This window comes from Syngnathus scovelli, chromosome 9, assembly GCF_024217435.2.
Source record: "Syngnathus scovelli strain Florida chromosome 9, RoL_Ssco_1.2, whole genome shotgun sequence".
NCBI classification, from domain to species: Eukaryota; Metazoa; Chordata; class Actinopteri; order Syngnathiformes; family Syngnathidae; genus Syngnathus; species Syngnathus scovelli.
The window spans coordinates 16,474,414-16,491,805 of NC_090855.1; the positions used below are offsets into that span (position 1 = coordinate 16,474,414).

The 17,392-nt window shown below is 51.4% G+C and overlaps 2 protein-coding genes across 3 annotated transcripts; both read left to right on the plus strand.

The window, feature by feature from the left end:
- The first annotated feature begins 71 nt into the window (after nucleotides 1-71).
- On the plus strand, nucleotides 72-5,566 carry selenbp1 (selenium binding protein 1). Its single transcript, XM_049730186.2, has 12 exons — nucleotides 72-325; nucleotides 1,532-1,585; nucleotides 1,651-1,763; nucleotides 1,994-2,179; nucleotides 2,776-2,896; nucleotides 2,953-3,135; nucleotides 3,379-3,560; nucleotides 3,693-3,771; nucleotides 3,860-3,981; nucleotides 4,062-4,154; nucleotides 4,745-4,863; nucleotides 5,017-5,566. Exons 1-12 carry the CDS (start codon nucleotides 322-324, stop codon nucleotides 5,177-5,179), a joined length of 1,419 nt encoding a protein of 472 aa, XP_049586143.1. The 5' UTR covers nucleotides 72-321; the 3' UTR covers nucleotides 5,180-5,566.
- Nucleotides 5,567-6,467: 901 nt separating this feature from the next.
- On the plus strand, nucleotides 6,468-17,064 carry pi4kb (phosphatidylinositol 4-kinase, catalytic, beta). Of its 2 annotated transcripts, none has more exons than XM_049730183.2 (12): nucleotides 6,468-6,637; nucleotides 8,653-9,228; nucleotides 9,639-9,974; nucleotides 10,116-10,343; nucleotides 13,714-13,941; nucleotides 14,004-14,113; nucleotides 14,665-14,769; nucleotides 14,834-14,957; nucleotides 15,023-15,288; nucleotides 16,180-16,312; nucleotides 16,389-16,509; nucleotides 16,582-17,064. In XM_049730183.2, exons 2-12 carry the CDS (start codon nucleotides 8,656-8,658, stop codon nucleotides 16,761-16,763), a joined length of 2,406 nt encoding a protein of 801 aa, XP_049586140.1. In that variant the 5' UTR covers nucleotides 6,468-6,637; nucleotides 8,653-8,655; the 3' UTR covers nucleotides 16,764-17,064. The 2 variants fall into 2 exon arrangements, with proteins under 2 accessions (XP_049586140.1, XP_049586141.1); XM_049730184.2 differs by having other exon boundaries at nucleotides 6,469-6,637; nucleotides 14,007-14,113.
- The last annotated feature ends 328 nt before the right edge of the window (nucleotides 17,065-17,392 follow it).

Sequence of the window (17,392 nt, forward strand, 5' to 3'; positions counted from 1 at the left end):
TGCTTGGCTCGCTTTGGAGGTGATGGCCCTGCTCGTGCAAGTGAGCCGCCCTTGGCCCCAAACAGCCAAAGATCCATTTGCTCCTTTGCTTTGTCATGTGACATACAAAGCAAAGGGAAGAGCCGCTTCCCAGCCAGTTAGCTCTGGCAGAGTTTATTGGCCTTCTCACCAGAAGCTCCGCCTGCCACCCCCTCTGCTCTCCTCTCCCCCTCGTTGGTGGGCTAAACCCATAAAAGTGTGTGCATGAGGCCCAGAGAGTGTGTGTGTGTGTGTCTGTGAGTGTGTGTGCATGCTGACTGCTAAACACCAGCAAGCGTCGACATGGGTGAGTGAGCTTCTGCAAACATAATAGCAATAATAATAGCATAATAGCAATAGCACACTCGCACGACAAACATGCTTTTGTTGCTTTTGTGTAAAATCCTTGTCATTGCTCCGTGCACGCAGCTACGAGGTATGCGAGATCTTGATATCGCTGCGTGCAATCCTATACTGGGATTCACTTCCTGTTTTTCTTGAAGCCTGCTGCACTTTTTTTGTTGAACCAGATGACCTTGACCCCATACACTGGCAAGCTTTCGAAACGGTGAATGCAGACCAAGCAACAACATGCATAACTTCAATGCAACTGGCGTGTTTGTTCATCCCGAAAGTCGACAGCAGGCGACTTTCAGTCAAAGACTGGCCCTCATTTTGTGCGCTCAGCAAAATGTTGTTGTTGGTACTGGTGCAGCTTGACCCGGAAATGGGTTCCACGGGGGCAACCGAGTCCTGAGGTGATCTTCCCTAGGCCGCCAAACAAAACCGGGGCTGTTTACCACAGCTCAGCGACAACAAAAGAGGCAACCAGTTGCTTTCTTCCTCCTCGGAAAACATTCTGGTGGCGCAAAAGATTGAGTGCTGCTAGCAGGAACAGGTGTGCGACAGAACCATTCTCACTTTCACGAACGGCTGAAAGACAGAGACCTTTTTCTGCCTCACAGGGAATTCGTTGGCACAGGTTGACTGTCTACCAGTCGCCCCCGTGCGTGGCCCACCTGACTACTTTACGCTCATAACTGGTTCCAACGTGGGCCAGAGTTGTATGAGCTTACTTGAGAGTGGAAATGTTGCCCTCACTTATGAATGCACTTGTTTTTCTCCAAATCTTTTGACATTTGGCCTGGTGAGAGGCCACTGCCAGCTGCAAAAGTCCAACCCAAGTCTTGCACTGATCAACTTGACTGGAGCTGCAACACGGGCACAGCTGGTTAATGTTCAACCCCGACTTGCGTGACGCTCATTGATTGTTGGGGCCTGGAACGGCCTGATCCAGTGGTTCTGTGACCTGGATGAGTGCGAGCGACTCATGTACACGCCCCTCCTGCCTTTTCCCACATTTGCTCACCTCACCGCATTCCTCTTTCCTTCAACAATGGGAGGGTTTGGGGGGGTCAGACTGGGAGGGGCTGCCACATCTCGTCTTGTGACCTTTGCCCATGGGGGGGCTTCCACAGCCTGTATTGTGACCTTTGCGTTCGCTTATGCACAGCTGGCTGCTCAGGATGTGGACCGGGATACGCGAGCCCGCTCAACGCCATGAAGGGTGAGTGTGTGTGTGCGCATGTCTACATGTGTGCGCACATCACTTACCGTACATGCATGTTGAAGGCGATCGCGAGAAGATTGTGTATCTTCCGTGCATCTACCGCAACACGGCCACCCGCCAGGCCGACTACTTGGCCACCGTGGACGTTGACCCGGACTCTTCGTCCTACTGCCAGGTATGTTGCCATTATCTTCACCCTGCCACTCCTTCATGCCAACAAGCAGCTTCTTGCCTCTGCGGGACATGCGCTTGTTTTGGTTCCTCTTTTTTTAGGTTTTATAGACTTGAGGTAGCTGGTCGGTAGTTGCGCCTTCAGCAGAACCAGTTGCTCATCTATTGCTGTTGAGGGAAATTCAGCAGCAAATTTGAAAGAGGGCCAGTTGGACACTGCAGCTTGTCTTGCAGGTGGTGCACCGCCTTCCCATGCCCAACGTCAACGATGAGCTCCATCACAGCGGCTGGAATGCATGCAGCAGCTGCTTCGGCGACGCCTCCAAGAAGCGCAACCGCCTCATCCTGCCTGCTCTCATCTCCTCTCGGATCTATGTGGTGGATGTTGGCACCAACCCCCGAAAGCCCAGACTCCACAAGGTCAGTCAGTATTGCGCGTCGGCTCAGAGGAAGGTGTCAATCCTTTCAGGCTTGCCACAATTTCCTTCGGGAATCCAATTTTCTTCTCAGCTGTTTTTAACCTACCTCCTTTTGTCAAATCCTTCCAAGCGACTTGATGTCGTCGAGCACTCTGAACTCTGCGTCCCATCAAGTAGGCGGCTAAGAAAGATATGCCATATTACAGCGGGCAGAGAGGCTCAAGTTGGATGAAGCACGGTGATCCCTTTTGCCTAACACTTTGATTTGTCTGCCTGAAAGTGCGCACACGTGCTGCTCCGACCGAGGACATGACGCTGTCGCTGCTGCGAGCTTCTGTACAGTGCAGACAGGATTGACAAACTCACGATCACACACATTGCCAACACACACTTGCGTGTTGTCATCTTGAAATTAGACAAGGATCATGTTTTCTGCAGAAAGTCTTCAGGTTCCGAGTCAAGTCCTGAGCCTTTAACTTCCAAGTTCTCAGAGCCAGCGGCTCGTGTCCCCTTCTCTGCTTTCGGTTGCTGAGTGAGGCGGCGCTTGGCTCCTCAAAGGTGACGGCGAGTCACGTGGCCCTTGTCTCGTCTTCTCAGATCGTGGAGCCTGTGGATCTGTACTGGAAATGCGGCCTGGCCAACCCCCACACCAGCCACTGTCTGGGCAGTGGTCAGATCCTGATCAGTTGCATGGGGGACCCCTCCGGGGGCGGCAAAGGTCAGACCGCCACCACAGCCTGTCAATTCCAAGGTTTGGGACTGTTGAATTCTCAGGTGGCTTTGTGCTGCTGGATGCTGAGACCTTTGAGGTGATTGGCAACTGGGAGCATCCTGGCGAGGCGGCCCCCTTCGGCTACGACTTTTGGTACCAGCCTCGCCACAACGTGATGATCAGCAGTGAGTGGGGAGCCCCCAAAGTCCTTGCAGAGGGTTTTAATCCTGCTCATGTCGGAGAAGGTGAAAACAAAGACAAGGTCTTTCTTCTTTCCCTCCTCAAAATGCACCTGACTCAAGACATTGATTGATCAAACATTCCTTGTTTTTGAAGCTGGCCTTTTTTGGTCTTATCCGCCGGACCTCATAGATTGATTATCAAGTTAAAGTAGTCCAAAGCCAGATCGGGGTCGAGGTTCTGGTCGGCACCAACTCAGCATCGGAATCTCGAACCCAACAGCCAATGCAGGTTCCTTGTTGTTCTAGGCCATTATGGTACTTCCCTCCACGTGTGGGATTGGAGCACCCATAAGAGGGTGCAGACCCTGGATCTGGGAGAAGAGGGTGCCATTCCTCTTGAGGTCCGGTTTCTCCATGACCCAGATGCCACAGAAGGTTTTGTGGGCTGTGCCCTAAAGGGGAACGTGTTCCGGTTTTACAGAGAACCAGTGGGTGACTACTTGCAAGGCACAAAATGCCAGAGCTCTTCCGCTTTGGAAACTGCCGCCTTCTACTGTCACCTTTGTCTGCAATTGTCCTCTTTTGCACCGTTCCGTTTCATGTCACATTTTGTCCCTCAGACAGGAAAGTGGGCTGCAGAGAAGGTCATAGGTGTTCCCAGTAAGAAAGTTGAAGGATGGATTCTGCCTGACATGCCAGGTCTGCGGCAACACCAGCCTGAGTTGCCCGTCTGTCTGCCTGCCTGCCTGCCTGCCTGTCTGTCTAACACCGGTCTGCATGTCTGTAGGCCTGATCACTGACATCCTGATCTCTTTGGATGACCGCTTCCTTTACTTCAGCAATTGGCTACATGGTGACATCAGACAGTACGACATCAGCGACACCAGGAACCCTCGACTGGTTGGACAGGTCAGATGTCATATGACTGCACATTCACAGGCGGAGCCCTGCAAGAGAGAGACATTTACTTTGCATCTGTGTGTCCCCAGGTGTTTTTGGGAGGCAGTATCACCAGTGATGGACCAGTCCGAGTCCTAGAGGACCCAGATAACCAGCTGCAGCCCCGCCCCCGTTTTATTCAGGTCTCTCAGACAGGATACCTGCCTGACTTTCGTCTGTCATCTACTGGCTTGTCCATTTAGCTAGTTTGCGCTTAGTAGTCATCTGTCTGCTTGACTTCCTTGTCAAGCCTGCTTCCAATACAAAAACAACAACAACCAGTGACCAGTATGTTTTTGTTGTGTTCTGAACTGAGCGTCTGTGAACTGAACTGAGCCAGCCTGTTACTGGGTTCTGTGTTACTGGGTAATTGCTGGTGTCACCAGCTCGCAGCGGAGCAACAACAGCATGTTTGTCTTATGGCATGGCTTTGACTCAGTGAGTTGAGCAGGTTCGCCAGTGAACCAAGCCAACTGCTCCAGACTTGGCTGCTTTTGCAAATCAGCAGCAAAACACAACAAAACCATGCTGCTCTAGGCTTTTTTATTTTGTTTGTATCATCTGTCTGTCCAGTTATCCCTTGTTTATTTTGCTACCTACGACCATACCTATTCAAGCCGTCCAGCTATCTATCCCTCTATCTTTGTGCAGTAGCTGTCTTATCACCGGTCTGTCTAGCTTGCTAGCAAACTTTGCTCTAGTTTTCTACTTACCTGCCTGCGCATGTGTCTAGGGGAAGCGCGTCTCTGGTGGTCCCCAGATGTTACAGTTAAGTTTGGATGGTCGAAGGCTATATGCAACTACGTCACTCTACAGTGGCTGGGACAAACAGTTCTACCCTGAAATGGTCCGGTTAGTGTTTTTCACACACACACACACACACACACACACACACACACACACACACACACACACACACACACACACACACACACACACACACACACACAAGAAGACTCTGTCTTTGGGCAGCAGTGATGCTAACGTTGCTAATGCCATTTGCAGGGAGGGGTCGGTAATGATGCAAATCCACGTGGACTCCCTCAAGGGGGGTCTAACTCTCAACGAGAACTTCCTTGTGGACTTCGGCAAGGAGCCCGGTGGTCCGGCACTGGCTCATGAGCTGAGGTACCCGGGAGGAGACTGCACATCTGACATCTGGCCGTGACGCCAAACATTCGCTGCTTCTTCTAAAGGGTGCCTGTCAGTCAAATTTGATCTGTGCTTCCAATTTGAAGTTCATCACATGGTTTTGTCTGAATGTTAACAACACATGCGTGATTGTAAATCCAAATGCAAAAGACTTGATGATTATCGTGATCTTACTAAGAGAGCAGCAGCACTGGGGCCCACAGTTCTACTTGGTACAATAAATGTGTGTCGCCCCCAAAAGGCCTGTATAGGAGAGTTTTTCTTACCAAAAAGCCAAGTGAGACCAGCTCGATTGTTGCCACCTGTTTCGGGTGACTGTGCCATCTTCAAAATCTTTGGCCTTTTGCTGGATCAAGCCATTCATCTTGATTTACGCTTCACATTAAAACTGAATGAGTCCAGATTGCGCTCACTACTTTTGTTGCTAATGATAACCATTAACATAGCATTCCATCCATCTATTATCTTCTCTTAATAAGGGTCACAGGTGTGCTGGAGCCTATTGCGGGGGACAATCTGAACCGGTCGCCAGCTAATCGCAGGGCACACAGCGATGAACAACCATTCGCACACTCACTCACCTACGGGCAATTTGGAGCGCTCAATCAGCCTACCGTGCATGTTTTTGGAAGGTGGGAGGAAAGTGATGCAGGCATATGGAGAACATGCAAACTTCACACAGGAAAGTTTGTGTTGAGACTCACACGTTTTAAAACCAATAAGCAAAAATGAGCCTGCCACAAATTCATTGTATGGAATATATATATAAAAAGGGTTGTCAATGGCTGTCACTCCATGAACCAGTAACTTGGGGCACTACAATGAAATGATTGTACAGGTAACGAGTATGGCACCACACTGGAAACACAACTAATGATAAGACCATCTTTGAGGATTTAAAATTGTTGCTAGGCATTGTAAGAAGTCAATAATTTACAATCTCCTTGCTCCTCGCTATACATTTTAGTGCATAGGTGGCAACAAAATGGGTCATCCATGTGTGAATCATCACCATCATAAGTTCGCAACGCATGTCTGCTTGGTTTCAAGTGGTGGGCCAGTCAAAAATTGAGAAACACTTTCTCATGCTGCTGAATGGAAAATTTGACCGTTAATGGACGTTGTCTCGTTTCTAATGAACACTAAGGCCTACTGTACTTCTGCAGTCTGAAATCGGTCGTAATGGTGCTGGTTGGAGTGCTACATATTTTTTTTAGCTGCTACTTTGTGTCGAACGTTTGAGAAGCTCCGCTCAAAAGAGTAAAGCGCATCTGCCGACTTTTTTTGACACGAGCGGACGGTTTGACTCGACCAAAATGGCGGCGAGGTAGACGAGAGGCAAATAAAGTTGCATGTTTCCCCCTAGCGGCCAATAAGCATCATTCTCTACGGCTGCGGGCGGCCAGTCGACAGCATCAATGGGAGGACAAAGTTGACTCGACGACACGATTGACAGTCACCAGAGCTCATCAAGGTACGGGCGAGCCGCCAGCAAACACGTCACGCACTTCGTTCAACGTTAGCGTAGCCTTTAGCTTCTCAGTGAGTTCAGGCATTTACTCAGCAGACCCTAGCAACAGTTGGCTACTGCTAACGAAGCTAAAAAGCCTCCGAGTGAGCTCAGACGGTCTCGGAGCCGGCCAGACACTTTGCTAATCTACAAAACTGCTACTGCTAGCCGATTGTTAGCCGCTAACACACTCGAGTGCTACTCCGCGAAATGCATGAGCCTAGTCCAGAGTGTGCCGATGTCAGTTGCAAGCCCACAAAGACGGGTTCGCGTTGAGGTTATTTTCAACAATTTGCTGAGTTGATGCGCAAATTGTTTGGATTGAGGGCTCGCTCACGGAGGGGACCAGTCCGTTGTTGTTTGTCTTGCTTGGGTGGAGAGTAAAGCCTGCAGAACCCGTGTTCAAATGCCAGGATTTTGAGATGCAATGAAATTAATTGGCCTTTTTAAATTGGTAACCTAGCGAGTTCCCAAATATAAGAAATCCAATGATTAAGCAACCGCGTTCGCAAGCTTTCGTTCTTCACGCATCACGTGAATCAGTAACGTGCAAGGCTCCAAATAACGTCCTGAGGAGTGAGGTAGCTGGATGTTTTTTTTTTTTTTTTCATGGAGGGATCAGCAGGAGCAAGGCTTTTGTTAAACAATGAAATCCTGACACTGCACTGTGACGGGGAGTTGAATGGAGGGCTGCGAGGGTGAGATGTTACATTTGGGGCAGTAATTAGGAACAAAATAACAGAATTACGTTGACTCGTGCTTACGACACCCACGCAACAACCTCGGAATGAGGCCAAATGCACTGAGGCACATACGGGGGGGGGGGGGGGGAATTGGCATTCTTCTGGGGGCCACTCAGCCACCTGTTGCCCATCTCTGTTTTGTAACTTTGCAAATAGAGAAATGGCACATGCGTGTTGCGAACGCAAGCGCCTCCACTGTGCCACATGGACGCCCGTTTGCAGGTTTGCTTTGCAGTGTGTTTGGATGAAGCGCAAAACGTGAAGGCACTCATTTCAAGTTCCCCAAAGTGTCATGGGTGTGGCTGCAATAGCATCAAGAAAGTTGAAAAGTGGAGCACATCTTCTGCAGGAAGTGGATGAAAAACAGGCAATTACTGCAGCGCACCGCCGAACGCGCAACCGTAGCGCATCGCCCACCGCGCAACTGCACCGCGCTGGTCGCATTATTGTGACAGAGCCGTTGCTGAAATTTAGAAAATCGTTTTAAAGTCCTGATGTACTTTCCAAAATTTAAGTGGACCTAAGTGCGCAGTGAGCTTAATTTTGTTCGATCGCGCAACTGCAGCGCACCGCCGAACGCGCAACAGTAGCGCGTCTCCGACCGCGCAACTGCACCGCGCTGCTCGCATTATTGTGACAGAGCCGTCGCTAGAATTTAGAAAATATTTTTAAAGTCCTGATGTACTTTCCAAAATTTAAGTGGACCTCAGTGCGCAGGGAGCTTTATTTGGTCCGATCGCGCAACCGTATCGCGCCGGGCGCTCACTGTCGCATTGCTTTAAGAGCGTCTTTGTGTTTTAGGATGGCTTTAGTGCTCCCACTTGCTTTCTTTGGAGGCATGATTAGGGGTTAATACAATCCTCAGAGTAACGAAAATACAATAACAACGAAGTCAGTCGGCATCTGGGGCGCGCGGTCGGGTTTTGGTTCGAATTCCGATTTGTTCAAGAACTAGGACGTTCGAAAACCGAGGTTTGACTGTAAAATAAATAGATGCAGCTCACTGACAAGTGCCGCTATTTGAGCTAATTTTTTGAACAGTCCTGCGGGCGACTCATGCGGTCCTCACGGGCGACCTGGTGCCCGCGGGCACCGTGTTGGTGACCCCTGCTGTAGAGGATAATTTCAGTCTCAAAACAAAAAAAACAGAACATAGTTTCCAACCCCAAATGGGGCCAAGAAGTACGCAGTGACAACAAGCATTCTCATCTGTGTGTATGCATGTGTCTGCTGCAGTGAATGTGGGCGGAGCCTCTTTCCCTCCTGGTGGTCTCAATGGAGGAAAAGTATGTGGAGCCCTCTCCCGTCCAATTGGAACACGACGCCCTCTCCCCGCGCCCGAGTCCCGCTGCCGCCGTCACTCCCCCACTGGGCATCATCAGTGAGGGGACGGGTGAGGGGGCGGGCAGCGAAGGAGCGGGGCCGCTGATCGACGCGGCGGCGGCAGAGAGGGCGTGTCGGGAAGTCCTGCACAAGCTCAAGCTGAGACACACCGACCCTGCATGCGACGGGGACAGGTCGATCGGGTCAGACAGGGACCAGGACGAGGACGGGCGGGTGGAGGGTGGCCTGCGGCGGCGGCCCAACCCGTCCAAGCAGTCGTGGCTCCTGCGCCTGTTTGAGTCCAAACTCTTTGACGTGTCCATGGCCATCTCTTACCTGCATAACTCCAAGGAGCCCGGCGTGCAGGCCTATATCGGCAACCGACTCTTCAGCTTTCCACACGACGACGTCGACTTCTTCCTGCCGCAGCTCCTCAACATGTACGTGCACATGGATGAGCACGTTGGCGACGCCATCAAGCCTTACGTGGTGGGTGCGGGCGCGCACGTGGCAAACACACACGCGCGCGCAACGTATGCACACACACGCAGTTGATGGAAACACGCACAGGACAGTTGGGTTGGATTTTATATTTGCGTGAAGTTGTGGGGGAAGCTTTGCCAAATGCCGACATATGCCATCAGGAACCAGCAGTGTTTTCTTGGCTGCCAAAGGTGTGTGTGTGTGTGTGTGTGTGTGTGTGTGTGTGTGTGTGTGTGTGTGTGTGTGTGTGTGTGTGTGTGTGTGTGTGTGTGTGTCTGTGTGTCTGTGTGTCTGTGTGTCTGTGTGTGTCTGTGTGTGTCTGTGTGTGTCTGTGTGTGTCTGTGTGTGTGTGTCTGTGTGTCTGTGTGTCTGTCTGTGTCTGTGTGTCTGTCTGTGTCTGTCTGTCCCTCCCTCAGGTGCATCGCTGCAGGCAGAGCATCTCCTTCAGCCTGCAGTGCGCATGGCTACTGGCGGCGTACTCGTCCGATATGCACATCTCAACGCAGCGCCACTCGCGAGGTGCCAAGTTGCGCAAGCTCATCCTGTCTGACCAGCTGAAGCCAGCCGCCAGCCGGGCCCGCCGGGACCCCCTGATGCTGGCGCCCTTCTGTGCCGCGCCCACCGAGACAGGCCTGTCGCCCTCCAAACGCACACACCAGCGGTCCAAGTCGGATGCCGCCGTGGCCGTCAGCCTCAGTGGCGACCTCAAGAGGACGGCCAGCAACCCCAAAGTGGAGAGTAGCCATGACGAGGTATGTGGGCACCCTTAATCGATTGAGAAAAGGCCACCCATTAGCTGGCTTGGGCAAGTCCCACCTGCTGCTGCGTCAAACCGCAATGGGGCCAAACCTAACGCACGCCGCCTTGTGTTGTTTTGGCCCACGGGCCGGCAGCCGCTGCGCCTGGCGCCGCAGCGCGACTTCATCAAGTCTTTGATGGGCATCGGTAAGCGTTTGGCCACGCTACCCACCAAAGAGCAGAAGACGCAGCGGCTCATCTCGGAGCTATCGCTGCTCAACCACAAGCTGCCCGCCCGCGTCTGGCTGCCCACCGCCGCCTTCGAGCACCACGTGGTGCGCGTGCCGCATACGCAGGCCGTCGTGCTCAACTCCAAGGACAAGGTGATGCCCGCCTTCTCTTTGAACGTATCGCCTCTTGATCTTTGTCGTCGGAGGACGAGCGTGGTGGCGGCAAAGTCACTTGGCAGACGTGGAACTGTTTTTTGCCGCTCCAAGTTCACACAAAACAAAACAACGCCATCGCTGTCCCGGGCTTATCTTAGCATATAGAAAGCAGCACTGAGTTTTAGAGAGTTTTAGGCTACGGATTCTAGTTACTGATCTGACTCCAAATTACAACCAAGACTTAACTGTTTTAGCACACACTTGCGCACCTAACAATTTTGCGAGTTCGTTCTGTCAAAGAGAAGACCAGTTGATCAATCAGACCGAATTCACCAATTGTTTATTCCTGACAAAGCAAGCTCATATAGGCGCCTGGGTCCCAGGTCCCTCACACCAAAACTCATGTGTTCTTGTGACCATCAAGAGACAACGCATTCTTCCAGGTTGCCCAGTTATAAAGAAACACAATATGAATATTCAAACACTCAAAATATTGTGTGATGATTGGTCGATGGCCATCTCCTCCCCGTCTGGGTGTTATCGCTGAGTGCAGCTGTCCGGCCTCAGCTGTCTGGTGGTTGGGTTTTCCCCGCGAAGCCCGACCACCAGGACGGGGTGTGATTCTTGTTTCTCACCGACCTTGAGATGTTCTCGTCAGGTGCCCTCCCTGTTCTCGCCGGGCCGATGATAAATCCTGTTGCACAACACTTCGAAGAAAACAACTTCGTGCAGTTGCCTGCACATTTCCTTACCACCCACCATGCGACCACACAAGCACAGCCACTACTGGAAATTATATTGATGTGATTATATATAAGTCTAACGCAGCCTCAATAAAATATGTTTGCAGACTGCCGAAAGCACATTTCCCTTTCAGAGTGACTGATGGACGTTAACTAACTACCGTATTTGCCGGTGTATTGGTCGACCTTTTTCGATCCAAAATCGACCGAAAAAAATCGACCTCGACTTATACACCGAGTCATAAAATTTAACTTCGTATTCATCGCTTCAAATGTGATGGTAACCAAGGCCGTTTCTCATGCATCTCATTGTGCGTTGCACTTAGAAAATTTGAACCGGGCGGCGTGCGCGAGTGCGCGGCCCGCTGGAAGTCCAATGAGGCGCCGCGATCTCCTGCGCGGTGCTTATAAAGTGCCGATCCGCTCGGCTTGGAGCTATTTCCGGCCTCCCGTTGGTGCCGGGCGGCGTGCGCGAGCTCGCCGGCCGCTGGAAGTCCAATGAGGCGCCGCGATCTCCTGCGCGGTGCTTATAAAGTGCCGATCCGCTCGGCTTGGAGCTATTTCCGGCCTCCCGTTGGTGCCGGGCGGCGTGCGCGAGCTCGCCGGCCGCTGGAAGTCCAATGAGGCGCCGCGATCTCCTCCGCGGTGCTTATAAAGTGCCGATCCGCTCGGCTTGGAGCTATTTCCGGCCTCCCGTTGGTGCCGGGCGGCGTGCGCGAGCTCGCCGGCCGCAATCTCCTTCGCGGTGCTTATAAAGTGCCGATCCGCTCGGCTTGGAGCTATTTCCGGCCTCCCGTTGGTGCCGGGCGGCGTGCGCGAGCTCGCCGGCCGCGATCTCCTCCGCGGTGCTTATAAAGTGCCGATCCGCTCGGCTTGGAGCTATTTCCTGCCTCCCGTTGGTGCCGGGCGGCGTGCGCGAGCTCGCCGGCCGCGATCTCCTCCGCGGTGCTTATAAAGTGCCGATCCGCTCGGCTTGGAGCTATTTCCGGCCTCCCGTTGGTGCCGGGCGGCGTGCGCGAGCTCGCCGGCCGCGATCTCCTCCGCGGTGCTTATAAAGTGCCGATCCGCTCGGCTTGGAGCTATTTCCGACCTCCCGTTGGTGCCGGGCGGCGTGCGCGAGCTCGCCGGCCGCGATCTCCTCCGCGGTGCTTATAAAGTGCCGATCCGCTCGGCTTGGAGCTATTTCCGGCCTCCCGTTGGTGCCGGGCGGCGTGCGCGAGCTCGCCGGCCGCGATCTCCTCCGCGGTGCTTATAAACAGCCGCATGCGCGGAATTTGAACACATTTCGTCAATAAATTTCGCATATTGAATTTTGAAGTTTAATATAATGCAACAATTGAGCTCGACTTATACAAAGGATATATCATAAAATCGTAAATTTCCGTCGAATTTTAGGGGGTCGACTTATACACCGAGTCGACCTGTACACCGGCAAATACGGTAACTAACTAACTAACTAACTGGTATGGAGGTCGGTCGGTAGGTAGATAGATAGGTACATATGTTATTGACCCCGGGGGGAAATTCAGTTGCCAGCAGTTAAGTACATAAATAACAGATATACGATATAAAATCGGAAGCTACTGAAGCTACTCCTCCGCCCAGTGACGGTGCTGTAGAGTAGGTGGACAGGGTTGTCTTTGATGGACAGCAGCCTGGCCAACACCTGCTGTTCTGCTACAGATGCCAGATCAGGCAGCTCTGTCCACAACAGAACCCGCCTTCCTCACTAGTTTGTCTAGGCATGAGGCATCTCTCTTCTTGATGCTGCCCCCCAGGGCGCCACCGCAAAGAAGAGGGCGCTCACCAAACAGAACGATAAAACATCCGCAGCATCACATTGCAGACATTGAAGGACGCCAACCTCCTGAGGAAGTACATCGTCCTTTCTTACACAAAGCGTCCACATGCGCAGAGCAGTCGAATTTGTCGTCCAGCAACACGCCAAGATCCTTACAGGTCTGCACACAGTCTCTATTGATAGTCACTGGCTCAGGATGAGGACTGGGCCTCCTGAAGTCCACCACCATTTCCCTAGATCTGGCGGTGTTTAGGTGCTTGTAGTTGGAGCCACACCAACCGACGAACCACTGAACCAGGCCCCTGTAGTCCTCCTCCTGTCCATTTCTAATACAGCCAACAATAGCAGTGTTATCCCCAAACTTCTACACATGGCAGAATTCAGTTGTATGGAAGTCAGAGGTGTATATGGTGAATTGGAGTCATGGAGACAGATCATACAATAATGTTCACAGGCATTTATTCTTGAGACAAAAAACTAACATTGCAAAGTCTATATATATATATATATATATATATATATATATCTCATATGTATCTCATATGTATGTGTGTGTATATATGTAGTATATATATATATGTGTGTGTATATATATATATATATATATATATATATATATATATATATATATATATATATGGATATATATGGATATATATGTGTATCTATATGTGGTCGTTGCGAAGGGGCCCCGTCCGCTTGCCTGCATGACTGTGCCGCCACCTGATGGCCAAGGCGGGCACGCCGGAAGGAGTGGCACAAGGAATGAGAGGGAGCATTTGGTCGTGATGCACAAAATGTCAAAGTCTTTTTGATCCCACAGGCACCTTACCTTATCTATGTGGAGGTTCTGGAGGTGGACAACTTTGAGACGTCCAAGGTGCCGGCTCGAATCCCGGAGAACCGTATCAGGAGCACGCGCTCAGTGGAGCACCTGCCCGACTGCGGCATGAGTGCCGAGCAACGCGCCGGAAGCTTCTCCACTGTCCCCAACTACGACAACGATGATGAGGCCTGGTCGGTCGACGACATCGGCGAGCTGCAGGTCGAGGTGCGTGTCCAGTCGGGCGCTCTCGGACCCAAGTTGTCGGCCGCATGACTGCTCTTTTACAGCAGCTTCCAGAGGTTCACACCAGCTGCGACAACATCAGTCAGTTTTCCGTGGACAGCGTAGGCAGTCTTGACAGCAAAGAATCCGTCTTCATCGCCGCGGGGGACATCAGGTTGGTCCCCTGACGCTCAGTTAAGTGGCTGTCTGCATTTGGACGTATCTGTCGGGAGCGCTTTGAGGTTGTCGATCCCGCGTTGCAGGGTTCCAGATGACAGCGCATCTGTCAGTGTTCTCGAGATTGGTCTTGCCTTTGAACTGTTGAGTGTCTTGTTCAAAGGCATTTTTACTCTGACTCGGACGGGTCAGATTCCAGATCTTTGCTCAAGACCGCCGGTCCGGTACTGCTGTCAGAAAGAGACAATGCGGCTGCTGCGCTGGCTTCCAAGTGTCGCCTGAAATGCCACGTGCCTTGCACAAATTTGCTTAGCTTTCCAAAACAACCGAGTAGAAAGTGGTCTAGTTGCAAAGGCCACGAAAACAAGACGGTGGTCTTTTGTTTTGTCTTGGAAAATACCGTCTCGGTCTGTCTTGGTCTCGAATGTCTTGTTCCCGCTCGACGCTGTCTTGACTCTAGCACCTCGTTCAGCGTGTCTGTTAAGACTCGCGGGCGTGGCCATCGAGTCGTTGCCGTTTCCGCCAACACATTGGAACGTGCGTGTGCAGGCGTCGGCTGTCGGAGCAGCTGGCGCAGACCCCCACCGCTTTCAAGCGCGACCCCGAGGACCCGTCGGCCGTGGCTCTCAAAGAACCGTGGGAGGAGAAAGTCCGGTAGGTGTCCCTCACTTTAGCCACCTTCTGCCGCGCATCCCATAATCGTGACTGCATTGTTCAGGAGGATCCGCGAAGGCTCCCCTTACGGGCACATGCCCACCTGGCGCCTGCTGTCCGTCATCGTCAAGTGCGGTGATGACCTCCGTCAGGAGTTGCTGGCCTTCCAGGTGCTGCGGCAGCTGAAGGTAAGTCGCCGCCGTGCCCGGGACCGCCCCCTTTCTCTCCCTCCCTAAGCCGATCTGTTTGTCAGACTATCTGGGAGACGGAGCGGGTGCCGCTGTGGATCAAGCCCTACAAGATCCTGGTTCTGTCGTCGGACAGCGGCATGATCGAACCGGTGGTCAACGCAGTGTCGCTGCATCAGGTCAAGAAGCACAGCCAGCTGTCTCTGCTGGACTACTTCCTGCAGGAGCACGGTGCGCCCACCACTGAAGCCTTCCTGACAGCGCAGAGGAACTTTGTGCAAAGCTGTGCTGGCTACAGCCTCATCTGCTACCTGCTGCAGGTCAAGGACAGGTCAGCGCAAAGCTAAAGTTTGGGCCCGTTTTTAGTTCTCCCCGCAATTCGCCTACTATAAAACCAGAGACTATTCTATTATGTTGATTTTGTTGCTCAGTCATGCCCGACCGTGTGATTTATAGTCACATCTACCGTAATTTCCGGACTATAAGCCGCACCGGACTATAAGCCGCACCAGCTAAAATTCAGGGATATTTTAGTTTTTTTTTTACATAAGCCGCACCGGACTATAAGCCGCACGTGCACATGAGTTTTTTTACAAAGAAAGACAGTACACAGAAAGCCGTAAAAATCCATAAATACGCCGCGCCGCCATTTAAGCCTCAGGGTTCAAAGTAAACTTCTGAATAAAATGCATTAAAAGTTCACATTCATTACAACTTGTTTTTGGTGAGCAAAATGTCAGAAGAATTGAATTTAAATGCTGATTGATTGGGTTTTAATACAATGCAGATGGTCCAAACAGCGCCACTGCTTTGTGTAATCTCTGAGTCACATGGCAGAGTATGAAAAAGGGTTTAGAGCCCTTTGACGCAGGTCACCTAGCGTGCATTCCTACTAAAGCTCATTTTTGTTGTTGTTTTTTTCTTCAAGATACCGCACAACAGTGGTCCACAGCCTTTTTACGAGTGTATAAAAGTGATCAAGTCATCACAAAAATCACGAAAAAAAATCTTATATAAGCCGCACCTGACTATAAGCCGCAGGGTTCAACATTTTGGAAAAAAGTCGCGGCTTATAGTCCGGAAATTACGGTAATATATAAATAAATAAATATATAAAAATTCCCCCCAAGCTCAACTGGGGGCGCTACTTAGTGTGAGCCTTTTTTTTTTTTTTTTTTTTTTTTTTTTGTTTGAACCTGAAAAGTGGATTTTGTCCCCTCAGGCACAATGGCAACATCCTGCTGGACGCATGTGGCCACATCATCCACATCGACTTCGGCTTCATCCTGTCCAGCTCGCCTAAGAACCTCGGCTTCGAGACGTCCGCTTTCAAACTCACCGCCGAGTTTGTTGAGGTCTTGCTTTGTTCTATCCATCGACCGCAAGGCTCGCCGAAGCCCCACCCTTATCGCTTCTGTGTGCGCATGTCAGGTGATGGGCGGTCCTGATGGCGACATGTTCAATTACTACAAGATGTTGATGCTCCAGGGCCTGATCGCCGCCCGCAAGCACATGGAGCGTGTGCTGCAAATTGTGGAGATCATGCAACAAGGTCAGCAGCGCATGCCAAGAACATGCTAAGAGGCCGTAAGCTGACGTCAGGCGTGCGTTTGGCGTGCCACAGGTTCGCAGCTACCCTGCTTCCACGGCTCGAGCACCATGCGAGGCCTGAAGGAGCGCTTCCACATGAGCCTGACCGAGGAGCAGCTGCAACTTCTAGTTGAACAAATGGTGGTTGGCTCCATGCGCTCGCTCACCACCAAACTGTACGACGGCTTCCAGTACATCACCAACGGCATCATGTGACCGCTGGAGCGCAACCGCCGTGATGACGATTGCATTCTCAGGTGTTTTGGGTCACTGGTGTCTTGGTCATCCTTCCGTGGAGAAAAGTTGGTGTGACATTCCTGACATGTTTTGCTCCATTTAGTTCTTTTTGTTGGGTGTGACGGAAACACCCTGACCTGTCAACATTGCCACTCCTAACAAGGCCCCGTCCACATTGTACAGCGTCGCTTGTGTCAGTTCACATTTAATGGCAGCGGTGATTTATTTGACGGTGTACTGCTTCATGGACGCACCGAAATAAAAGTGTGACAAAGTTTCACTGTAAACTCTTTCTGCTCCTGAAACAAGAGGCTGGTCATTAAGCAAAATATTTTTAAGCTCGACTCTTCCTTGGCTGGAAAGAAAGAAAGAAAGAAAGAAAGAAAGAAAGAAAGAAAGAAAGAAAGAAAGAAAGAAAGAAAGAAAGAAACTAAAGCTGCCAAAGAGCCCCCTGCAAGTGCACAGGTAGGTGAACTAAATACCAATGAACCGACAAAGATTACGCCAAAATACTTTAAAGTGCTCAGGTTAGCGCGCTGAAATGACGTTTGAAGTAGAAAGGAATCAGGTGCGTGTGGGCTAACGCTAGGTTAGCCAACGTGCGCCGT

What these genes read in the sequence shown, in the direction of transcription:
- selenbp1 (XM_049730186.2), top strand. An exon ending in TCCTGCTCATGTCGGAGAAG is followed by an intron (nt 3,136 to 3,378) that starts GTGAAAACAAAG and finishes TTGTTGTTCTAG; the next exon opens with GCCATTATGGTACTTCCCTC. An exon ending in CCCGCCCCCGTTTTATTCAG is followed by an intron (nt 4,155 to 4,744) that starts GTCTCTCAGACA and finishes GCATGTGTCTAG; the next exon opens with GGGAAGCGCGTCTCTGGTGG.
- pi4kb (XM_049730183.2), top strand. Translation starts at nt 8,656, where the DNA reads ATGTGGGCGGAGCCTCTTTCCCTCCTGGTGGTCTCAATGGAGGAAAAG. An exon ending in ACGCCATCAAGCCTTACGTG is followed by an intron (nt 9,229 to 9,638) that starts GTGGGTGCGGGC and finishes TCCCTCCCTCAG; the next exon opens with GTGCATCGCTGCAGGCAGAG. An exon ending in CCGTGGGAGGAGAAAGTCCG is followed by an intron (nt 14,770 to 14,833) that starts GTAGGTGTCCCT and finishes TGCATTGTTCAG; the next exon opens with GAGGATCCGCGAAGGCTCCC.